This window comes from Mytilus californianus, unplaced genomic scaffold (assembly GCF_021869535.1).
Source record: "Mytilus californianus isolate M0D057914Y unplaced genomic scaffold, xbMytCali1.0.p SCAF_1, whole genome shotgun sequence".
Lineage (NCBI taxonomy): Eukaryota > Metazoa > Mollusca > Bivalvia > Mytilida > Mytilidae > Mytilus > Mytilus californianus.
In genome coordinates, this window is record NW_026262581.1 from 42,647,422 (window position 1) to 42,671,914 (window position 24,493).

Genomic DNA, 24,493 nt, shown 5'->3' on the forward strand with positions numbered 1-24,493 from the left:
CACATTATATTGAGAGCAAATTAAGGCATCGTATTGTTTTTCATATTCATTTTTTAATATGCTCCGGGAAGATACCGCCAACTGATTTAAAGACCTACTTGTACGGGATACATTGAGGTACGATGGTTGAATTACTACATAAAATACTTGCACGAAAGAAACACATTGTAAGATAATGAATATTGTCTCTCGTTTTAATCAAAATATTGAACAAATTACAAATAACAACACAAACAAACAATTTTACGTTGTGAGGTTAACAATATTCTGCAATAGTTTACCTATTAGCAAGCAAGACGTTGAATAATTAACACCGCTGTCAAATGACGACTGCTCGGTTAAAAAACAGTCTATTTCGTTGGTTTCTTACGAAAATTTTCCATGTTCCTTAAATTACGTAAAATTATTTTACATTTAACGCACATGTATAAGGATCGTGTATGACGAAATGATTATTTGAAATACCAAGATTCAAGATTCAAGATTCAAAGTTTTATTATCCTCAGACACAACAGTGTACAAGAGGTCAATATACATACATACATACATACATATATAAATAAACGAAATATCTATACAGTAGTTTTAATACAATTATGAAAAAACATTACATGTACGACAACAGGAGCTACAATGTAACACACATTTAACAATCACGTGATTCTCGTGGCACTTTCATTTGTATACAATACAGTCAGTTTAAAGTATATCTGTCATTTGGATTTAACACAATGTCATGAATTTGTGAGTATTTAAATAGGTATTAGTAAGTGAATAATTATAAATACTTGATAATGTTTTTGATATATCTGCAAATATTACGATATAACTTTACATTGCAGTTTGACAGCATTCCAATCATCTTGATCTCTGATGGATTTGTATTGTAATAAGGTGGAATACATTTTTTGCGCAGATCCACTATTTGTGAATATGTACAAGTAAACATATAATGATATTCATTACCAATGTTATTTTTACATAAATGACATATTCTATTATGTTTAGGGATCTTTGCCCATCTTCCTGTCTCTATGGGAAATTTTAAATTTGAACATCTCAATTTACACATATATATTCTATCGGATAGAGCCAATCTAAGTAGATACGGTTCAAGTTTAAATTCATGTTTAAAAAGTCCATAAAATTCCCCCCTAGATGAGTTATTTATTTGCAAAAACCAGTTTTGAATAAATTGATCAGTCAAATTCTGTTTTAGAATAGACTTGAGAACAATGTTATCCATATGCATTTGATCATTCCATATAAAAATAAGCCCTGTTTCATCAAAAATAGATTTAACATAAGCAACCCATTTAAAATGTCCTTGGTTACTCTCGTGAAGTTTAAACTTGGTTACTCTCGTGAAGTTTATACATAAGTCTATACAAAATACTAGATATTTTGTTACTACTGGATAAAAGGTTGTTCCAAAAAAAAGCCATTCTCAATTTAATGACAACTTCCATTGGAGGACGTCCCAGTTCTCCATATACCATATAACTAGGAGTATTGTTTCTTAAATTGAGAATTCTCTTACAAAATTGCAAGTGTATTTTTTCTATACCCTGTTTATTTTCAAATCCCCATACTTCACTTGAGTAGTCAAGAATTGGAGTAATAAGTGAATCAAACAATTTTAATTGCAAATCTAATGGAATTGACATATTTCTTGTTTTCTGCAATAAGGCATACAATGCTTTATTTGCCTGATCCAATAATTTCTTTTTTGCAGTACAAAATACCATTATAATTGAACATAACACCAAGATATGAATATGAATCTTGTACATCAATATTTTCACCATAAATGTTAAATACAATTTTTGGTTTAAATTTTCTCTTACTAAATATTACAATTTTTGTCTTGTTTGTATTAATACGAAGTTTCCATAAATTACAATATTGTTCAAAAGATACCAAAGCCTGTTGAAGACCTTCTTCTGTTTCAGACAGTAGTAAAGTATCGTCTGCATACAAGATAATTAGGAGTTTAAGGAAACAAGACAATTCTTCTTCACATTTTGCATAGACCTTTTGTAGACAATCGACATTATTGTCTAACAAGAAGCTTTCAAGGTCATTTAAAAATAAAGAGAAGAGGAAAGGAGACAAATTCTCTCCCTGTTTTACTCCTACATCACAACTGAAAAACGCTGAAACTTCGTCTCCTTTCCTTATACATGTTTTAATATTTTGATACATATTACATATAACTTTAAAAATTTTACCCTGAATATTTGATTTCTGTAATTTTTGCCACAGTCCCATTCGCCAGACTGTATCAAAAGCACTTTTAAAATCTACAAACGAACAAAACAGTTTTTTTCCAGCAGAAAAATATAATGATATAAGGGCATGTGAAATGAATATATTGTCTACAGTTGAGAAGCCTTGGGCCTCAGAAATTAATTCGATTTCCTCTGATAATGTGTTTAATCTACAATTTAATACGGCAGTAAATGTTTTACTAAGGCAGGAGTTAAGAGTTATACCCCTGTATGCACTAGGATCTATTTTATTTTTGAAAATAGGAATCATAATTCCCATATTAAGTTACTATTAGATTACCTTCAAACTGTTCATGCTTTTTCGTACGAGTATATTGATTAAATCAGAGCGTGCATGAATGTGTACAAAAAATTAAATGACCTGCAAACTGGACACTGGACCAGTCCATATTACGTTTTATCAATGAATAGATTTTTTTTTTATTTCCCAAATTACAGGGCCCATAAAGGGCATAAAATCAGATACAATTGATTTACATAATTGGTAACAACAACAATAATAGCGGCATATAAATAGATATTTAGTATATAAGCATTGGTCAGAATCAGATGAACGAAACTTAAGGTATGAAAGGTAACAATTGCCACTTTTTATCTTTTCACATAATTTTCCACATACACATTAGATAAATTATTTTTGATAGCCTATTGCGGAGAAAAAAGAGAAAGTTTACTGTATTAACGTTCTATTCCATTAAATACGCCATTTTTCGAAGATAAATGCAGAAAAACATTTATGAACGGCTACGCCAGGTAAAATTGTTGTTTATCCTAAAAAAAAATACAATTTTCAGTTTCATTAGAATATTATAATAAAATAAATCCCAAATTTATGTAGTCATTAGATAAAGTCCTTATATGTCCGATCTGCCTATTTTTGGACATCAAAAGACAATACGATCGTTTTAAGGTCAATTTCGTCTACCTCACGCAATCTTGTTAGGCACTATAATGAAATGGACCTGAAATTTATTTCACATGTTTCCTGAAAATTGATAAATATCAAAGCAACATAGAGCTGTTTGTTTTAGTTCGTATAATGACAATTTAATGTCATGTTTGTTTGTGATGACCCCCCCTTTTCGGGATTGCATCAGAATTATAGTTATCTCGTATCGCATGAGGATGACAAATGTCAACTGAGCAATTATGTTTGGGACTTAGTTTTAAGGAATGATGTCAAAGTAACACTATGAAAATATTTTTAGTAAGCTGAAATATATATTTATTTTTTACATGTTTATGTCTTGTAAGATATTTTATTTCTGTCCCGTTTTTCAACATTTGCGTCTGGAAAGTTGAAATGTTTTAACTGAATGGTTAATTTAAATTAATTATGAAAATGGTTAAAATTAAATCAATAAAAGAAATTATTGCCCAGTTACAAACACTACCAGGGGATAATCCATAATGATTTTTTTTCAGTTATATGTTTCAGCACATGTATAATTAACCCCAACTTTAGCCTGGTAAACTTGTTGTCTCCTTGTAAAATATAAAACATATTTAAAATGATTTCCTGCTAAAGTCTTATATTGATATAAAGTTAAAACCGTCTTGCTTCTCACTAGTCAACACTCCTGTCCTGTCAGGTTTAATTCTTATATATATGGATGAAAAATAAAAGTCCACAAAACATTAACATGGCAGCAATTGCTTTAACAGCCATTAAGACTTTGATATTTTTTTTTACAGAAGAGTGTCCACCATGCACTTGCATTACACTATAATAATAGTAGAATAGTATGATATACATATAGATGAAAATTATATATACATGCAACCGTAATATTAATATAATATATAACAACAAACCAGTGTATTCTCTGGAACTATTATTATATTAGTATAATAGTCTAAGGTATACTGATTTGTATCACTACAATATAATAATTATTACGGTGAGGTTGAATTTCCTGTCATTTATTCATCATCCAAGCACGAACTTGTATAAGAAAAAAAAATCTCTGTAAATTAACCTCAGTTTCAGGTATAGAGATGTGATCTGTTTCTGTGACATGTGCTTTTGACCATCCACAAGAACCTGCGGTCATCCGATGTTCAGTACTTCAGTACTTTGATTTCTATTTTTTGTTACATATGTATAATCTTTTGGAACATCTAACACATCTAGATTATCAAGTTTGCTTTCTACAAATATTGAAATATCATAGTTTTGTATATTATCTGTAAATTCTTTAAATTTCAACTTAGATTTTAGTCCACACTCATTTAAGAAAAATATATTAAGATCATTTTTTACACATTTATTGTTTTTATGAGAGTCTTTGTTCTCAGTGTCAATACTCTGTCCTCTTGTACATCTGTCTTATTCACCATTACCATGATCTATTGCTACAGGAGGTGGAGGGTGTTGACTAGATGTCCTAGGAAAGAAGCGTTTTTTTGTCTATATACTGAATCGGTCTTCCTTTAGAACTGCCTCGTGTCCTTTAGTTCGGGCATCCTTCAGTATGGAAACTAGTTCTCTTCTCCGCTCAATGATTTCAATGGGATACTGTTCATGCACAACAAATTGCTTTTTGTTTTTCAGTTTTTGAATTGCTTTACACCATATTCCTGTCTTTTCGTCGCTCAAATTTAGCCACTATGCCCCTTGGACTCTTGTCCTTTTTTGGTTTAAGTCTGTGAACAACATGAAAGTTTATTTCCTCTTCTATTTGAATTTCACTCTTAATAAAATCTTTCAGAATTGCTTCAGTGTCCTCATCTGGATTGTAATCATCTGGGACACCTTTAAATATCAAATTTTCCCTCATAGATCTTGATTGTTGCTCTATTACTTTCTCTTTTAATTGTCTGTTTTCTTCAAATAGAATGTAATTTTGTTCACCCATGTCCTGTACTCTGTTTGACATTTCACTTAGCCCTTGATCAAGGTTAATGATATTGTTAGTATGTGTCTTTATCTGTTCTTTCATGTTAGAAACTTCACAGTCTATTTTCTTGCAGTGTGTTTCCATGGAGACAACCCTTTGTAATATGTCTGATAGCATATCTAATTTTTTCAGTCTTTCTGTCACTTCACTCATAAATTTATTTAAATCTGGATTTGTATATTGGTATGGTGATGGTGTTAATAGTGGCATGGTGGACAGCATAGCAGGCAATTGTTGATGATTACTCTGCATCATATTAGCTGGTGTAGTATGAGGGGCTGGTGGCTGAAATGGTGTAAACGGATAGCTGGGATAAGTCCCATATAATGTTTGGTGGGCAGCAGAATAAACATTACTGGTTAAAGGTGACTGGTTTCGTTTCCTGATTAGTTTGTGGTGTTTGAGGTATGGAACAAGCTGGGCTTTGTTCTTTACTCTTTGAGTTATGTGGGTTTGAGTTCTTTCAGTTTTTTTTGTCAGCCATCTGTATCTTTTTGTTTGAAAATGGCGACCCTGTTTGTTTTCGTTTTCGTTTACTTTTATTCTTCTTTTTCATACTACTTGCCATCAATAAATATTGTTTTTGTTGATGAATTGATTTCAAATAACATCTGGGAACATAATATACGTGTTTGCTGTGACATCTTTCAGTTGAAATCCAAAAAACACAAAAATTTCTACACTGGTAAAATGTTTCGACTAGCTCCTGACGCCATTTTTTTTTATTACAGACGTTACGTTCATATAAAACAAATGCCAGGATTAAGCAAACATCTCAAAACCTCAAAAACTCATTTAGGATAAAATAATTCGTGAATGTAATCAGCTCTGTATCTTTTATTTTCTTTTCGGGACATACAAATTTCCAGAATAAAGTTTATTACTTATGGTTTCATTTATTTTATAAAAAAATATAACTTAAAAATACTTTTGACAGTCATTTGAATTATTGACCGATGCTGTAATGAAACCTATTTTATTGGTGTATCATAGGTGACCAGCTTTAACACGAAAGGACAAGGTCCAATTTTGGCAAAATATGGCCGTGAATTTCAACTTGCACATTTTGGAGATCTTGTCAGAATACGATGATTTTTTGGCTTTTTTCGGACCTAAAAGATTTAGGAAAATTTTGGCGCGACCAACGATACAAAATGTTCTGTAACTAAAAGGTTAATAGTGAATCCCTAGACACCCAGAATATTTTTATTCAATATAAACCTTATCATCTTTTGGTTACAGATTATTTTAGAACTTAACGGTTCGCAGCCAAGGTTTTCCAGAAGCCGAAAAATTGACAAAATCATCGTTACGTCTTAGCAAATGTACTGACTTTGGAGTTTATAATAAACTATACTTATATAAAGTTTTACTTTAGCATTAAGGCTTTTGAAATAGATTCGTGTGACCTTTAAAATTATTTATGATCAAGTTTAAATTCAAGCCTATATTTTGGTTTAAGTGAACATTGTCATATGCCACTTTCTTTTGGCTGACCCACATTGAGGAAGTTTAACCTTTTGGAATTACTATTGACATGTATCGTCCTGATTATGTATAAAATATATATTTTATTGATTGATTGATTGGTTGGTGTCTCACACAGCTTTCGGCACTATTGTGCTATTTCGTGGCGGTCAGTTTATATTGGTGTGGGAAGCCGGAGTGCCCGGAGAGAACCACCGACCTTGTAAACTCACAATTCTAGTCATTAAGATTGGAGTCGAGCGCACCTGACACGTGCAGGAATATTCGAATTCACAACCTCAGTGTTGACATGTTATCACCACCGATGCCCCCTAAAATATTAACCACTGAACGTAAAGCAAATAACCATCAATCGATCGAAAACACAAGAGCATTTAGTTCTTTAATATTATTTCAAATAAAATGATAGATATTTGTTTGAGAGACATTCAAGTGTTGATGATGATCATCATCAGTATATATTTTATGCACCTGTCCTAAGTCAGGAGCCTGTGTTTCTCGTTTTTATATGTAGATTAGACCGTTGGTTTTCCTGTTTTACACTAGTCATTTTTGGGTTCTGTAAAGCTTGCTGTTCGCTGTGAGCCAAGGCTCCTTGTTGAAGGCCGTACTTTGACCTCTAATTGTTTGCTTTTTATACATTGTGACTTGGATGGACAGTTGTCTCATTTGCACTCATATCACATCTTCTTATATATATATAAGTCTGAAAATTGAACCCAACAGTGTTAGAGTTAGATTTTTCTGCTTACAACGACGGATGTGGTCGAGTGGTCGAGAGCGCTGGACATGAGGCTAAGCGATTGGTGCTGTAGTGTAATCAAAGGTGTGAGTTCGAATCCCGTTGAAGGACAAAAATTTGTCAGCAGAAAAATCTTACTCTAACACTGAATGGTTCAATTTGGTCTCTTGTGAAGAGTTGTCTCTTTGGCAATCATATTACCACATCTTCTTTTTCATATAAGACCTGTGTTTTAAGCGTGTGTAGATGTTATATTATTTTTTATACAATATATATTTTTATTTGTCAGCAATCTAACTCAACACTTTTTTATATACCGTATGGGATAATGATGCAATTTATTATACAGTCACTAGAAATAAGTATATCATACAATGAAGTCTAAACAAGTGACAACCGTACAATATATATGCCCACTGGATCTCAGTGTGTTTGAGATACAGGGTAAATATATAAACAAGCCTAAATTGAAAACAACTGCACTATACTAGCTTGGATCGGTCAGTGCTGTTTATTGGGAATGAATTTCCACGCAATCGTTGTTGTAACATCTTAGCTGTCGTCACCAGTTGCGGTTTTTATCCATATATTTATAAACAAGTCTAAAATGAAAACAACGTTCAAACCTATGATTGCGTTGGATAAAAACCGCAATTTTTATATATATATATAAGTCTGAAAATTGAACCCAACAGTGTTTGAGTTAGATTTTTCTGCTGACAAATTTTTGTCCTTCAACGGGATTCGAACTCATAACTTTGATTACAGTACAGCACCAATCGCTAATATATATATATATATATATACATATATAAAAGATGTGGTATGATTGCCAATGAGACAACTCTTCACAAGAGACCAAATGACACAGAAATTAACAACTATTATTAGGTCACCGTACGGCATTCAACAATGAGCAAAGCCTATACCGCATAGTCATAAAAGGCTCCGAAATGACAAATATATATATATTTCTATATTTAGATTCATTTTTACGAATTCTCAAAGCATACAAATTTTCATCAAAATCCGAATATCGCCAAATTCCCTTCTATATTTTACCTTTAATATAGAAGTGGATCAAGGAACTTTTGGAAAGATGAATGAGTAGGGAAAGTGGATGGCCCAACCTTATTATTGTTATTTTTTCTTGATTTTAGTAGGAAAAGGTTTTGTATAAACAAAGTTTAACCTTCACTATCTATAATGAATAGCCACTGGCTTAAAATAACATTTAAAAATAATCTGATTTTACTTCAATAACATTGATTGTTAGGCCTATTAATACTTTAAATGACGTGCTTTATGACCAAAATATTTTTGAAAGAAAATTTCTGTTTATGTAAGATGAAAACAAGACATCATGTGTATAACGTTTTACTTCCAAGGTTCAAAAGTTCTGAATAAAAATATCATGACAACATCAAATTAAATCCTAACTTAATTAGTCATGTATTTTTAAATATTGAAAAGTCCCAAAAAGACTAGATTTGTCTTTGCGTGTGAATATTATTTAATAATTAATTATTGTGGCAGAGTGAAGCTATAGATTTATTTGAAATACACCTAGTAAACAGAAAGCTTCTGTATTTGAAACATACCTGTTTACCTTAAACTGTGTTTGTTTTGTATTTAATAAAGAATTATTCAAAATATTACAATGATTGGTTAACTCTTAAGAAGATGCACATATTCATTACATTAGTTTAATAAATTGAAAGACACTTATGTGATAGTCAATATCGTTGGTCGCCTTGCATTTGTTCTTAGACTCGAGACTTAAAAAGTGGCCAATAACTATTTGCGCCAAAAATGGACCCATTTGCACCTCAACTTATTTGCGCCAATGCTACGTCTGCGCAGCTTCATTTTAAAAATTATAGGTTTCATTTGGGTTAATAAAACAATCATACAATTGCGCCAATTTTATCAATTTATTTATTTTTACTTATATAATTCAAAACTGTAATTTGCGCAAATTGGTTCTGGTCTAAACAGTTAACCAGTCTACAAGGTTGATTTCAAATATATAAAGGAAGGGTGGCACCCAAATAATACAGGTTCGTTCATTTATCGGCACAAATCCAAAGAAACGTTTCCATCCATTATCCAACCAAACACAAGTATTTTATTCCTTGATACATAAAATAGATATAGGAAGATGTGGTATGAGTGCCAATGAGACAACTCTCCATCCAAGTAACAATTTATAAAAGTAAACCATTATAGGTCAAGGTACGGCCTTCAACACAAAAACCCATATTCCACTTTTTATTAAAAGAACTGTCTCATCAAGTCTATTTAGTGGAAAAAAAAACTTGTTATTTCAATAATTAATAAATGTCTATTAATTTTAAAAGAATTATGAAAGTGCATAGTATAAAACATTTTTTTTTATATATAACATGCATCCCAACGATTTTATTAAGTTCAAATTTTGTTCAAAGATGTTTATATTTTTCATATTCTAAAGATTTTTGAGAAGGTGGTTTATGTACTGTAATATTCTGCTGACGTTTGACTTTTTCCGCTTCACACAAGAAAAAAACAAAATTTGTGACGCGTTGTTTTTCTTTAGTTTGCTAACAAATCAAAACTTGAAATTTTACATTAGAACATTATTATAAAGATTAAATGTCAACAATATAAAGTATAGGTCATTCATGACCTAAATGATATTATCTGCTTGACCAGACGTTAATAAGTTACATTGACATTATTTTTTTAAATCTTGTTTGTTGATTTAACACGTCAAGATACTATATAAAAACCGACCTACCAGACCGATATGAGCCAGAAACTTTGAAACTAACTTGGTGATTCTTAAAGGTAGTGTATTTTTTTTACATATTTATCGTTGAGGCACTTATTAAAGTTGAACTAGGGCTGCTCCTTTTTTTTAAATGCACAAAATATAAATCTTTCAAAAGTAAACACGGGTTTGAAAAGACAGGTTAATAGTTAAAAAAATATGATATTTACAAATTCCTCCATTGAAATAGAACCAAGAAAAGTAAAAAAATACTATAACAAACCAAACAAATTTGAATTTGAGTTTCAGTTTCAGTTTAAAAACCAACAAATCAATCTCGTTACGCTTTATTATATTGTTGTGCTTAAACTGTCATTCATTGTTTTGAGCTGAATTTGAAGAAAAGATATATTTTCAATTTAATTTCAATGAGTACTTTAGAATGCATTAACATTCGGAAGCGGAAACTAACTTTATTTTTTTAACATATTTTTTGTTTGTTTTCCAAATTACTTTGTCTAAAAAATAGCTTAAATATTTAATAATCTTTTTAAATCATCGATTAGATGATATTTTATTTTTAATGTTTTTTATTTGTTTTTTTCAAAGGTTTATTTTCAAGTGTTTTTTGTCCCTTAGCATCTCAACTTCTTTCTCATTTTGTCCGTAACACCTGTCTTGAAGTTTTAATTCATCTCTCTTATAGATTGGATGTCTTTAGGATTCCCGATAAAAGATTTACATGATAACACATCTTATGGCCAATATAGACTTTTACTGAAAGCCGCAAGATCACATATAAATATGTAATTATTTTTTATAATTTTGAATATATATTTAGACGTAGATACAGAGTGTTTTGATTTGTTGAAAAAACAAATTTTGTATTAAAAGGGATGCAGGCATCTCCAATACGTTCTTTATATGAATGATTTACCTATTTTTCTGTTTATTAAGAAAAAAATATGTGATACCTATTTTTCTTATTTTATCGTCCGTGTAGGGTGAATACCTCATTTTCCTATCCATGCAGTGGTAGTCAAAAGGAGAAGGGGATATAAGGGTAAAAATTATACCCACGTAAAATGTTACTGTCGATGAGTCTTCTAGCAAAATATATCCGTTCGGCTCGACCTACTTTGCAGAATATACCGTTTGATTTGATACACTTTTTAAAGAAAATGTTCTTGTCCTGAATTTGCCTCAAATATTTGTCACTGGACATCCAGAAAGCAAAAGCAACACAAACGACCGTTTTATCACTGAAAATAACTTTAAAAAAGGCGACCTTGAATATTTTTATAACAAAATTCTTTTATGTCCTACCTTCCAAATGACCGGTTTTATTTTCTTGTGTAGTCCTCATTCTAGAGCCTAAAAAACAAAACCGTTGGCGAATTTTTTTTTTTTGTCTAATACTACTTTTTTGGGGGCTAATACTTTTTTTTTAAATACTATAAAACTTTAACAAAACCTATGGTTTTTAGTTCAGAGCCCCTAATCATCTCAACAATTTACTCTATATTTGAAGCGCGACAAATGATGTAGGACAAAACAATAATATTTTCAGGGAAAATAAGAACAATTATAATTCGAAGATTATATTGATTTATTAATAAATATCCCATCAAAAACTGTTGTTGCATTCATGTGATCCGGAAGGGTAAAAATTTTCCGATATTTGTAAATACACATAGATGTATATTACTTAGACTCTTCAGTATTCGTTTCAACATTTCCTCTATTTATTTTTTTTCTCATTTTCTCAACAGATAAAAATGCATTCGTCTTTGATTTTGATCTCTTTTACAACGTTATGGACATTAACATATGCAACGGTTCCAATGATTAAGGCGCAAACTTGGACAAAAGATGATTTGACGAGACAACATGCACACTGCACATTTAATTTAACAGAAAAGATGACAAAAGGTGCTTGGAAAATGTCTATAAATACAAATATTCCAACGGAAAAAATTAAGGTAAGAATAACTGCAAAAATCTTTCCGCAACAGCACATGAATCGTAACTTTCTTGCATACAAATTAAATAAAAGAGAATAATTCTTATATGATTTGCATATCTACAAATACTTGAATTGGATTGGTCCGTTATCATTTTTTCCCTTGGTTTACACTTCGATAGACCATGTTGCCGAAACTATTTTCGTAACCTTCATTGTGATCTATCCATGCGCGATACAGATCATGGGATCAAGGGATTCAAGCAAATTGCAATTGAAAAAACAAATACATAACTGTTATTTCTATGCTAATGAATAATAAAAAGAAATAATGCATTAGAGCTTGGAAAATTTATGAATTTACAATTAAATAAAATTCCGCAAAATTTCATGAATGAGCTTGGCGCATTAACGTCATTGGAAAACTTGACGTCATACGAATGAAAACTCCCAAGATGAAGATTATTCCGTTTCTTGTACAAAATGTACGCTTCAAATTTAAATAATATCTCATTAAAATGAAGTTTTTGAGGTAGGTGTTATTTCATTTTAGATTCTATTGCAATAATCGAACATTAATGGATTTCAGAAAGTAATATGGCGGCTTTCTCCTTAGTTACGAAAAGTCAATTGTGCATTTGATGGTAAATAGTAGCCAATGTACCTGTTAATTAAAAATTGCAAATGTTTGGGTTAAGAATTATAAGGATTAAACACATTTTTTCTAGAGGTTATTGGTGTGTAAACTGGGTAGCTGACTCACATACTTTACATAAAAGTCCTTCAGACTTTTATTCAGTTTGTGAGTTAATCGCCCCAGTATACACATCAATAACCTCTAGAAAAAATGAGTTTAATCCTATTGAAGAAATGCAGAATTTTCTCGTTTATAATTTTTCAAAACCTGTTTTTTATTAGTTATTTCTATAAAACCATTAATTACTCCGGGCTCAGCAAGAAAGTGATCTAAATGTTCGGAAATCAAAGTAGTCTATTTAACAACGCAAGAGAAGGCTTAAAAATTGTGATATCATAAACTTATGTTCATAAATATCGATCATCTTGAACATGCATGATTTATTTACCACTGGACGTAAAGCAAACAACAATCAATCAATCATATGTAACCGGATATACTTATACTTATACCATACAGGCTACTTCCTGTATTTCATTTGTTTTTAAACGTATTTTTATTCATCTGATGTTCACGTTTGAATTACTTTGTATCATTATTAAAAAAATTTACAATCTTTATTTGAAGTTATGGGTAATGAAAGTCGTGGAACACTCAGCAGACGGTAAAACTTATCAACTGAAAAGCAAATACGAGTACTGGCCACAAACGATTGATGTTCAGTTCAGATTAACATATAAAAAAGGTGACATTCCTTTGGACGGATCTTGTTCAAGTAATGTCGAACCAATAGAAGAACCGGAAACGGCAGCAGCCCCTGCCACAATTATTGAATCGACAAACATAATAGAGAGACACGAATGGAAAAAAGATGGAAAAATGTATATGAATGGGAAATGTGTTTTACCCATAGCTGAAACTTTGAACGATTTTTACATTGCCATTACCTTAGACCAAGATACATCTGGAATTAAAGTAAGTCTCTGGTTTATTCGTTATTCTAACCAAAATGGTTAAGTGCATACCTTGTACCTGTATCTATAGATTATAAAAAGAGGACGTCCCCTCATCAGTTAACTTCATCCGTATGGTTTTCCTTTTCCCAAAACAGAAGTTTTAACGTCATTTGTATACATCAATGCGATTTAAAACTGTTTTAAAATCGAAATAAACATTTGATATATACATGAAACACACGCACTCATCATAATATTAATTCCGTATGCACAACACGTATTACTGGAATAACCGTCATCAATATTTGCTCGAGATCAAAAGTTAATGAACAAGTTAAAACCAATTTCGATTTGAGATAATTATAGATATTTGTAATGTTTTAAAATCGCGTAATTTGTAGTTCTCGTTATGCATGCTATTTTCCTTTTTTTCATGTACACATTTTCTTTATTTATAGAATTGGATTGGAAATACATTTTCTGAGGATTCCAATGGACGATGGTATATATTGAAAAATAAGTGGACTACGCATCCACCTGAATTGCAATTTACTTTTAAAATTACTTTTGATTCCGACACAATGCCAAATGGAAACTGCGCAATTTTAACTGGAGGCAATCCAGAACCTCCATCTACACAAAGTCCAACACCTGCCCCTACAATACCGTCAGAAGAAACGACAACAGCGAACATGGTTATAGTTAACAGTTACCAAGACAACAACAAAATGAAGATGCAAGCGACATGTGACTTACCAATTGATACGCCTCTCGAAAGTTTTTACATACTGTTGTTTTTTACAGAGGACACGTCTGATTTAGAGGTATCTTTTTAAATTTGTTTATGGCTGTACTTCAAAAGTAAAGGGATAAGGCCTATTTCCTTTGAATTTATTTCACAACAGGGCCATTTTCAAGTCTTTCAATCTGTTATTTAAATTCATAGTATTATAGCCCTAAATTGTATGTGTGTGCTTTACGGTCATAACAATAACATGGCTTATTATTAAACAGATCACGAAATCATACGCTCATGAAGGACATCGTTAACCAAAACCAACATTATGTTGGAAGTAACGCTAATGTATTGTCTTTCGGGAATAGATAAATTCATTTTGTTTAGCGACGTCCCTCGCTGGAACATTTGACAAAAACATGTAAAACTTCAATGTTTGTATTAAAATGCCTTCAACAGCAACATACAGCATTTTGAGCTTATGAAAATATGGAAAATTTCAATATTCAATTTCCAGTATGATTTGAAAACATTTAGATATTGACCCTGTGAGTAAATATATTTTGTACAAAAGTAGTCATTTTGATCTAAACTAATCGTTGAATAAACGATAAACTAGTAGGTAATATTCAGTTATAATCCGCTGCGGTAATTTTCACCGCTCAGAAACTTAGCTTGCCTCCAAGTAGGATATTTTCAGTCTGCTTAATACCAGACTGCTCAGTAACTGTTATTTATAACAGCAAACCTAGGTTTAGAATAAACGATTAAGTCCTCAAAAGTGACTCAACAACACTATATTTCTCAAAAAGAAAATACATAAAAAACAAATTAAATTCCTAACAGGAGACAAATGTTTAGTTAAGACATTTCAATGCTGTTAATGGGTTCTGCTCATTGTTGAAGATTGTACATTGACCTATAGTTGTTAACTTCTATGTCATTTGGTATTTGGTGGAAAGTTGTCTCATTGGCAATCATGCCACATCTTCCTTTTTTATATTTATGTAAGATAATATTTGACGTTTAAGAAATTTATTTACAAGAAGATTCATCATTAAATAGTGTTCCTCGATGGGTTTGAATTTGATCCGCATAATTTAAATGATTTGATTTTCTATAAACAAAGATGACGTTATTCAAACGATAAAAATCGGAAATGTTCGGAGTAAGCAGAAAATATTTTTTTTTATTTTGACAAGTTTATTCTTAAGTTCGTTTCTGAACAAAGGTAAATAGAGCTCCAGGCAATTTTTATTTATTGTTTCTGTTTTATTTTAATACAACTATTATTTTCCTATCGTTATTTTTTTTTACAGATATGGATTGGACATGAAGAACAAGCAGACCCCGATGGTCGGTGGTATTTAGTGAAAAACAACCATAACGCCAATCTACCTTCAATTAGTTTTCCGTTTCACGTTCGTTACTCTAGTTCACAGGAGCCTTCCGGGATTTGCAAACTTTATAACGGAGATTTGGAGCCAATCACATTAAAACCAACCACACCAACAACTTCAACTGAGCAACCAACTACCACAACTTTGCCGATTACAACTACTCAACAACGATCTTCACCGATTACAATTACTACTAGGCCACCAACAAGACTGACTTCAACTACACAATCTCCGACGACAATTACTACTAGGCCACCAACTTCACCAACTACAACTACTCAACAGCAAACTACTCAACAAAGGTCTACTACAACGACATCACCATCAACAACAACAACAACAACACCAGAGGCAACCACGACAAAACAGTCAGGTATAATAATACATTAATATAAAAAGGAAGAATCGAAGAGGTATTGATGAGGCTGTGACAAATACAAAATGATTAAAATAAATTTCTGTTTTCAATCAAACTTTATGTGTATATAATGCTGCTTGTCATCTTGTTATTTGCTTTTTTAATGATACATTCGTCACAACTCGGCCGACGACAATTACTACTAGGCCACCAACTTCACCAACTACAACTACTCAACCTCAAGATTGAGAAAGGCGGATCCACCCTAGGTTAGCCGATTGTTGATAAGTCATTAAAGTATAGCTCACGTACACAATGTATCTAGATACATGTATTGACAGAAATATTTAATGTTCTATCATTAATTTTCAGATAAACTGTTATTTATAATCGATCCTTTTATATATATTTTCAGTTGCGACTAAATATGACTATCGAAAAGTTTTAGAATTATCCATTTTATTCTACGAGGCTCAAAGATCAGGTAAACTTCCGTCTAATAACAGAATCCCGTTCAGAGGTGACTCAGCACTTGGTGATAAAGGACTCTCAGGCGAAGATTTAACCGGTGGCTGGTATGACGGTAAGATACTAACATTATAACGGTATCAATTGTATTGCACCATATGCGCATTTCGACAATTCAGTGATGTTCGAGGTCAAAATGTATAAAAATCATAAACATAATACAAACGTTGAAGAACTGTTTCAATCAAAAATGAAAAATAGTAAAAACAAACATGGATAAGGAATCAGAGCTATGCACCAGGGAGATACATTTCTTAAATTAAAATGATTTCGAATTTTATAACAGCAAATCTAAATAAAACAAGTTTCCGTATTTTCATTACTGGGCTTATGTTACCCTCGGGAACTAACAGTCCGCCAATAGAGGTATCGATTTACTGTCATTAAAACCAATAACAATACCAGTTTTAGACAATTATTGTCTCTTTAGTGAAGATCGGGCCAACATATACGAAAATCCAAAACATAATACAAACATTGAAGAGCTGATAAACCAAAAAATGACCAAAAGTAAAGCCAAATATTGTACATGGAATAAGAGCTTTTCATGAGGGAGATACAGAATTCTTCAATTTAAAATGATTTCATAATTTGATAACAGCAAATTTAATTAAAACAGCATCCGTTGTTTTTCCATGCCAGTTCCAAAGTAACAGTTTTAACGTGTCTTGAAATTACTCTCTTAAAACATGCTGAAACTGTTATATTCAGATATAATTTCAAAAAGAATAAAGGAAAACGTTTTAAGAAATTCAAGGATTGAACCTCGTCAATTGAATATTATTTATCTCCTTTATTACAGCTGGTGATGGTGTAAAATTCAATTTACCAATGGCCAGCGCGACTACCGTTTTGTCCTGGGGACTGAGTCAGTGGCAAGATGCCTATAAAGCAGCTGGACAACTTGAACTGATGTACGATTCAATAAAATGGCCATTGGATTACTTAGAAAAATGTTGGACAGAAAGCAAGAATCTGTATTATTGTCAGGTATGGTAGAAAATTGTTATACTTTTGGACATCTACAGACAATATTATAATATTGCTTGTAACGACCGGTTAATGAACTTTGCTCTAGAAATCAACTGAACCAATGAGAGAAAAAGCCATTGCTTTTACTGCATCAATAGGGTTGTTTGCATTTTTTATAGAAAATTTTATGTTTCTCTGTGATATCACTTTAAACACCAGGAAAAACAACAAAAAAACATTTTGAAATGGCCGTTGTTATTCCTCGGACAATATAAAATTCAAATTGCAGAAATTGCTGTAAAAATAAATAACAGAACATAAAATACCTGTTTTTGTGTTTAACCTTTTGATTGTTTTCCGTTCTTTGGAAAGACTATTTTTGTTCAGTTTTTTTGTTAGTAATAAGTGTTATAAGAAATATCGTGATGGATTTGAAGTCCAGCTCTGGCCTCAGTGACTTAGTTTCAATTTTTTAATGCCCCACCTAGGGGCTTTTTGGTGGGGCATTATGTTTTTCGGTCTGTGCGTCCGTTCTTTCGTTAATCCGTCCGTTCGTCCGTCTGTCCCGCTTCAGGTTAAAGATTTTGGTCAAGATAGTTTTTGATGAAGTTGAAGTCCAATCTACTTGAAACTAAGTACACATGTTTCCTATGATGTGATCTTTCTAATTTTAATGCCAAATTAGAGTTTTGACCCCAATTTCACGGTCCACTGAACATAGAAAATGATAGTGCGAGTGGGGCATCAGTGTACTATGGACACATTCTTGTTTTTTCTTGTTGCCACCGAGTCCAGCTGTTTGTGTTGATCGTTTTTGGTTTTTGGCTATGGCATTTTTCAGTTTGTTTTCGACTAATGAGTTTGGATGTCCCTTTGTTATCTTTCGCATCTTTTCTCCATGTGATAGTTTGAAAGCTGTCTACAGACTTAGTATAGAATTAATTACAAACAATTTGTTTGCTTTCGTTTAAACATCTTCTTGAAAGAAACGTTTAGGTAGCTAAAGGTGCGATATCTATAATTAAGATTCCTTGTATAAAAATATTGTATTTCTCTACCCGACATGGCTCTTCCCTGGCAGTTTACGTAGTGATCGGAATATAACGACGACAATCATTCGGGCTAAGTCTGTCAAATAACTCCATCTCAAATCTCTTCTAACATGTGAGGGTGATTTCAAGATATACATACGATTGTTGTTTCAATCTTGCACTCTAATTTGTTTTTATTAGATTAAAAAATGACATAAATCCAAAATTCTCAGAAAGTGTTGTAAGAAATCCGAAACAAACAAATATACCTCCTTTATATTATATCATTTATTGTAGGTGGCAGACGGCAATAAAGACCATGCATTTTGGGGACGACCTGAAGATATGACGTATACCAGAGACGCATTTGCTGTATCAACCGGCAAACCTGGCAGTGATGTTGCCGGTGAAACTGTGTCAGCATTTGCATCTGCATCGATTGCATTTGCAACAAAAGGTAATAGTTTGTTACTTGTGCTTAGTTGTTGTCTTTTCTTCTCCTGCACACGGCATGTTCATGACAATAAACCAATTAAAGATCAAAACGCATTTGTGTTATTTCCATATGCGATCTGTTTTCCCGTGAACAAAATTTTCAAAATTTTCTAGTTGATGAAATATTCAACCATTCCTTAATCGGAATTGTTTTATGTGTCTTACAAAATATCAAGAAGACAAAGCAAAGACAATTTTTAAATTTTGATTTTTAGATCCCGCTTATTCAGCTAAATTGTTGTCAAAGGCCAGAACGTTGTATACATTTGCGAAAACATACAGAGGCAAATACAGTGATTCTGTACCAGAAGCAAATCCGTTTTATACGTAAGTAATTTTAAAATTAATTTTCAAATATAAATACTAAGATTACATATATCAAAGCGGGAAATTCATTTTTAGCAGATGAAGTTGTATCTGTAGCTTTTATGTATATACTTCATCTGTACTTAAAAATCATAACTGATTGTTAAAAAGACCCCCCAACTATCTGTTCTTAGCCATTGTTTTCTAAATACATGTACTACATTAAATTGCTTAAAGACGATTTACTCGTTTATCATATATATATTTAGATGTAAGATTCACGTCTCTAAAAACAAATATCGTATGTGACTAAAAGGTCGTTTCAAGCTAATAAAGAGTTTAGTCTTAAATGATAAATTTTCAAAATAAAAAACAAAAGATATATAGGAATTTCCCAGAAAAAGATTTTGCATAGCATTGAAGTTTTGCTTATCATTCAAATATAACTGGTTTAAGTCGTATATATTTTTTAAATTCTAGATCGTATAGTGGATATGAGGACGAACTTTGTCTCTCAGCGGCAATGTTATACAAAGCAACGAAAGAACAAAAGTATCTGAATGACGCTGAAGGATTTGCAACCACAAACGCAGGATGGGCATTTTCTTGGGACGAAAAAATTGTTGCTTGTCAGGTACGTTTATATTATTATATTGATATTTATATGTACCTATTCAAAATTGTTAACACTGATCTAAAAAAACCACGCACTCTTATGTCAGCCATTTACTATCACTTTGATTAACACTGTGAATTAATTTGAGATAATGCTAAACTGCGGTTTTGAATGAAGGACATAATGTATCAGAGAAGATGGTATGGACCAATGTTAATATTGAATTATATAGATTATTAACAGAGGAACCTTATTAATGGAAGCTTTTGACGTTTGTAAACATGACATGGTTGCAATTTTAAAAACTATAATAAAAAAAAACTACTGTAATTATGCTACAGAAGTTAACTACTAACAGGAAGCGGCGTTAAACCAAGATGTATACCGTCTCAAACTTGTGATATATTTGAATCCCTCTCCAAATCTGTGGAATTTCCTTCCATTAGATATTTTGACATGTAACATGAATATTTAATTCTTTTGCAGTTGCTACTTTTCAAAGAAACTGGTGACCAGAAGTACAAGACTCCTGTCGTTAATTTCATTAAGGATTTTATGAGTGGAAGTGTTAAACATACCAACTGTGGTTTAGCATTCAGACTGAAATGGGGATCAAATAGATATGCTGGTAATTAAGATTTTTCTCATTTCTCTTCAAATCTGCATTTTCATTTTACTTTAAGATATATGCTTTTAGACCAAATGGTAATTAGTAAAATTTGTTGTTCAACCGTTTGTACCGGCGATGGAAGGTTCAAATCAAGGGACACTTTAGCAGCATTGTTTTGCAAGAGAGCTTGAAAATAATGAGAAATGTTCTCTTGTTTTGATATTTTGAAGCTGTGGAGAGTCTCAATCAGTATCACGATGTTAATCAAGACCAGAAATAAATATGAGGATCCTTATTTCGACTAAAGTCTGCGTAATGTGCATTCTGCATGTTTAAATTTGTTGTTCAATTCAATACATAATTGGGGTAAAATCGTAGAAAACTGTTCTTTTTATAATCTAATCATAGTTCACAAATCTTGAAAAAGGAATTCAAGCTTGGATCTAAAGATCCAGCCTATCATATGATTATCAAAATTTTGTATTTTTTCTTTAATTACTTAGTATTCATCGTTATTGTCTTCAAGTTTCTACTCATCTTTGCACGTTATCGTTAACTAATTCTTTTGGGATATCTTATTGTACTAGTTTCGAAATTTATGACAACCAAATAATCGCTAACATAACAGACAAATAATTTCATTGAAACTGCCTACTGTCAATTTTTGATTTATGCGGCATTTAAATCAACTGTTTGTTTTTAGCAAATGCTGCATTTATTGCTTTAATGGCGGCTGATACACCAGGATTTTCCAAAGCCGAAGAATATAAAACATGGGCCATGTCACAGATACATTATATGCTCGGCGATAACAATTACAAAATGAGTTACCAGATTGGGTATGGTAATAATTATCCAAGGAAGCCACATCACCGTGCCAGGTAAATATTGACTGTAATATGAATCAAAACGAGGCTGCTTTGGCAAATTGTTATGATTTTGTTGATAAATAAAAAAGACGTCATTAAACAGAAGGAAAACGGAAACCAACATCATACTATTGAGTATGTTTTAAGTTTTTCTTTGCCGACATTATTAACACAATTTCAGAAAATGTCATTAGAAAGAAAAGGGTAAATGAATACTACAAATCAAGTCAGCGAGTCTTAACAAATCACATTAACATTTGAATGGATTTTTCAAAGTATTCATCAAGAATAAGTTCTCATGATTATGTTTTCAGTTCATGTCCTGATATGCCAGAACCTTGCAATAATGCACAACAGTATTCACCATCTGACAATCCACAAATTCTTTATGGTGCCCTAGTTGGTGGACCTGATGAAAATGACTTTTATGAAGACAATCGTAACGATTACATCAAAAACGAGGTGGCAGTTGACTACAACGCTGGGTTTCAGTCTGCCGCCGCAGGTATGAAATTAAATTGTTACGAACTCACATATCAAAAATGTAACTGTATGAAGGGTAACAGATTACTTTTTTAACATTTTCATGTGTAGGTAACTGTTTCAACAAAGTGAGCATTCAGATAAACTTTGCGTCCAGATTTCAATGTGCATGTGCTGTTTGCCTTTACCAGTTGTCGTACTGTTGGTCAAAACATAGGGAGTAGTGTAATCATTTTTGTGAATACAGATTATCATTAATCATTCCACAAATGCTAATCTTATATCTTATATGCGTTCTTGTTCATTTTTTAAAAATCTATTTGTGTAAACGTACACATGTACAGTTATTTACATTGAATATCATCAACACAATGATTCGTGACCAAAGGTTGTAAAAGTTACATCTCTTGTTAAAAAACAAGCTACAACTATTGTTTCCATCTCGAAAAGGAAAATAAGTTCTTCCAAAATTTGTTTAGAAGAATAGTGTTTAGTAAATAAAAATCATTTCAGTAAAAAACTAAAATTAAAACATAGAAGGAGAGCATCTCATTCGTATACTACGCCAGATTATAAAGCAGTGAAAGATTCTAGGCTTAATGATTTTTTTTAATTTTTTTTTTCTTCTTCGATTATCACTTTTTGAAGTTTAACTTGTGATCTAATGTTTTTGTATGTTTCATTTTAGGTCTACTTCATTTTGCCATTGAAGAAACTCTGCCTCAAGCACCACCATCAAAATGTTAATGACTTCCGAGAGGAAGCGAAAGCTACAAGTTTTTAATGACTTCCAAGGGAACTATTAACTAGTATCTAGTTATGGAAATTGTTTTTAATGACTACCAAGGAAACTATTAACTAGTATCAAGTTATGGAAATAATAAATATTCTAATATAGTTTTCTTTTTCCTTTGTTTATGACTTTTTACTGACACAGACATGCACTTGGTCAACAATATACAAAGTCACATAAAGACCTGTTTCACATATAGATGACAGTGATTTTTTGAATCTTTATTATCGATATTTGTTTTAAGGAAATGAGACGAAAAGGGTAATTTACTCGGTAATTCTTTTCATACTTCATATAATGGTTTTACAATGATGTTGTTAATAAGATTTACATTCACCAGTTATTGATTCGTTTATATCTAGCAGCATTTAAGTTTAATCGTCTTCTTAAATTTGTCCCTTTTTTTTTTTGTTTTATTATTTCTATTTTGTTATTGAACTAAGCACTTTCGGTGGCTCTCTTTGTGTGCATATGTGCGAAAATACCAGTTTGTTAGTTTGTCTTCATCTGCGTTTAAGTCTAAACATGCAGAAACTTATTTTTCCTTTTCATTAGAAGAAAAAAAAACTTTCGAAGACAAAGATTTGAAAGTAAGTCGCCTCGATTCTATATACTAGTATTTTATTTAGATTGAAGCTATCAGGAATAACGCTTAAAACGTTTTGTTCCCAACGCTAAAATGCTGTAAAACTAATAATACTTTTGTTATTATTATGTCAACGGTATATTGCATGATTTCTGCGGCGGTTTAATTTCTCGAAGCTTTTGGATTTTGCTAAATACGAAAAGGGAGATGGTAAAGGTCTCCAAAAGCTAGTTTATTTCCTCCATATGCATATGTGCCTTTCCAAAATTTGCCTTTCTTCATTTGCTGTCTTATGTCAGGTGTTAAGTTTTTGTTATTTGAAAATTAATTGTTAATAGGCATAACTTTGACAGTTTCTCTTTGATCTATTTACAATTTGTTGATATATTACTCGGGGATTTTTTAATATTTTTTTAAAATTATTTAATATGTTGACCCGGTTTTAAATTCCAAATTTTACCCCAACTTTTACTCTGATGTACAATTGAATGGTTCCTACTCCCCTGTCATTAATTTGTCTACCAGGTACAAATTTTACTGGATCCAATGCGCTTTTCGGTGATGCTCAAGGCCAAATTATTTATATGCACACTTACACTAAAGTTCTTTCCATACACCAATTTTAGAGTGCGCCACATATATAGAAATTTGTATGGTACGTTTTTCGGAAATGTACATATGTTGTCGAACAAGGCATTGTCCAGGAAAGTTTCAATATGGAAGATTGTGTTGGTGTGAATAAAACTATTGAAAAGTTATGTCTGTTCATTTAAAAAAAAAATAATAATTTTAAAAGATAAATATTCTTACCAAGAACAATTATTCGTTAACAGATTTTACTATCATTTTTCAAGTTTAAGAAAAGGTTGTCTCGACTTTTGTACATGAATGCACAATTGTCTTCCGCCTAGTTGTTCTGTCTCAAATTTTGTTGGTGGACCCGTAGAAATGACAGTTTAAACTATTGTAATGCGCTTGTGT

General features: G+C 31.7%; 1 protein-coding gene across 1 annotated transcript; it reads left to right on the plus strand.

The window, feature by feature from the left end:
- Positions 1–645: 645 nt before the first annotated feature.
- Positions 646–23,031, plus strand: LOC127701853 (endoglucanase E-4-like). The gene is made up of 14 exons (XM_052205834.1): positions 646–744; positions 11,946–12,155; positions 13,401–13,748; positions 14,188–14,553; positions 15,785–16,238; positions 16,639–16,806; positions 17,554–17,741; positions 19,052–19,211; positions 19,465–19,576; positions 20,036–20,189; positions 20,658–20,799; positions 21,485–21,662; positions 21,965–22,155; positions 22,822–23,031. The coding sequence occupies exons 2-14, from the start codon at positions 11,952–11,954 to the stop codon at positions 22,878–22,880; spliced, it is 2,724 nt and encodes a 907-aa protein (XP_052061794.1). The 5' UTR covers positions 646–744; positions 11,946–11,951; the 3' UTR covers positions 22,881–23,031.
- The last annotated feature ends 1,462 nt before the right edge of the window (positions 23,032–24,493 follow it).

What these genes read in the sequence shown, in the direction of transcription:
- LOC127701853 (XM_052205834.1), top strand. Translation starts at nt 11,952, where the DNA reads ATGCATTCGTCTTTGATTTTGATCTCTTTTACAACGTTATGGACATTA. An exon ending in AGAATCTGTATTATTGTCAG is followed by an intron (nt 17,742 to 19,051) that starts GTATGGTAGAAA and finishes CATTTATTGTAG; the next exon opens with GTGGCAGACGGCAATAAAGA. An exon ending in AAGCCACATCACCGTGCCAG is followed by an intron (nt 21,663 to 21,964) that starts GTAAATATTGAC and finishes TTATGTTTTCAG; the next exon opens with TTCATGTCCTGATATGCCAG.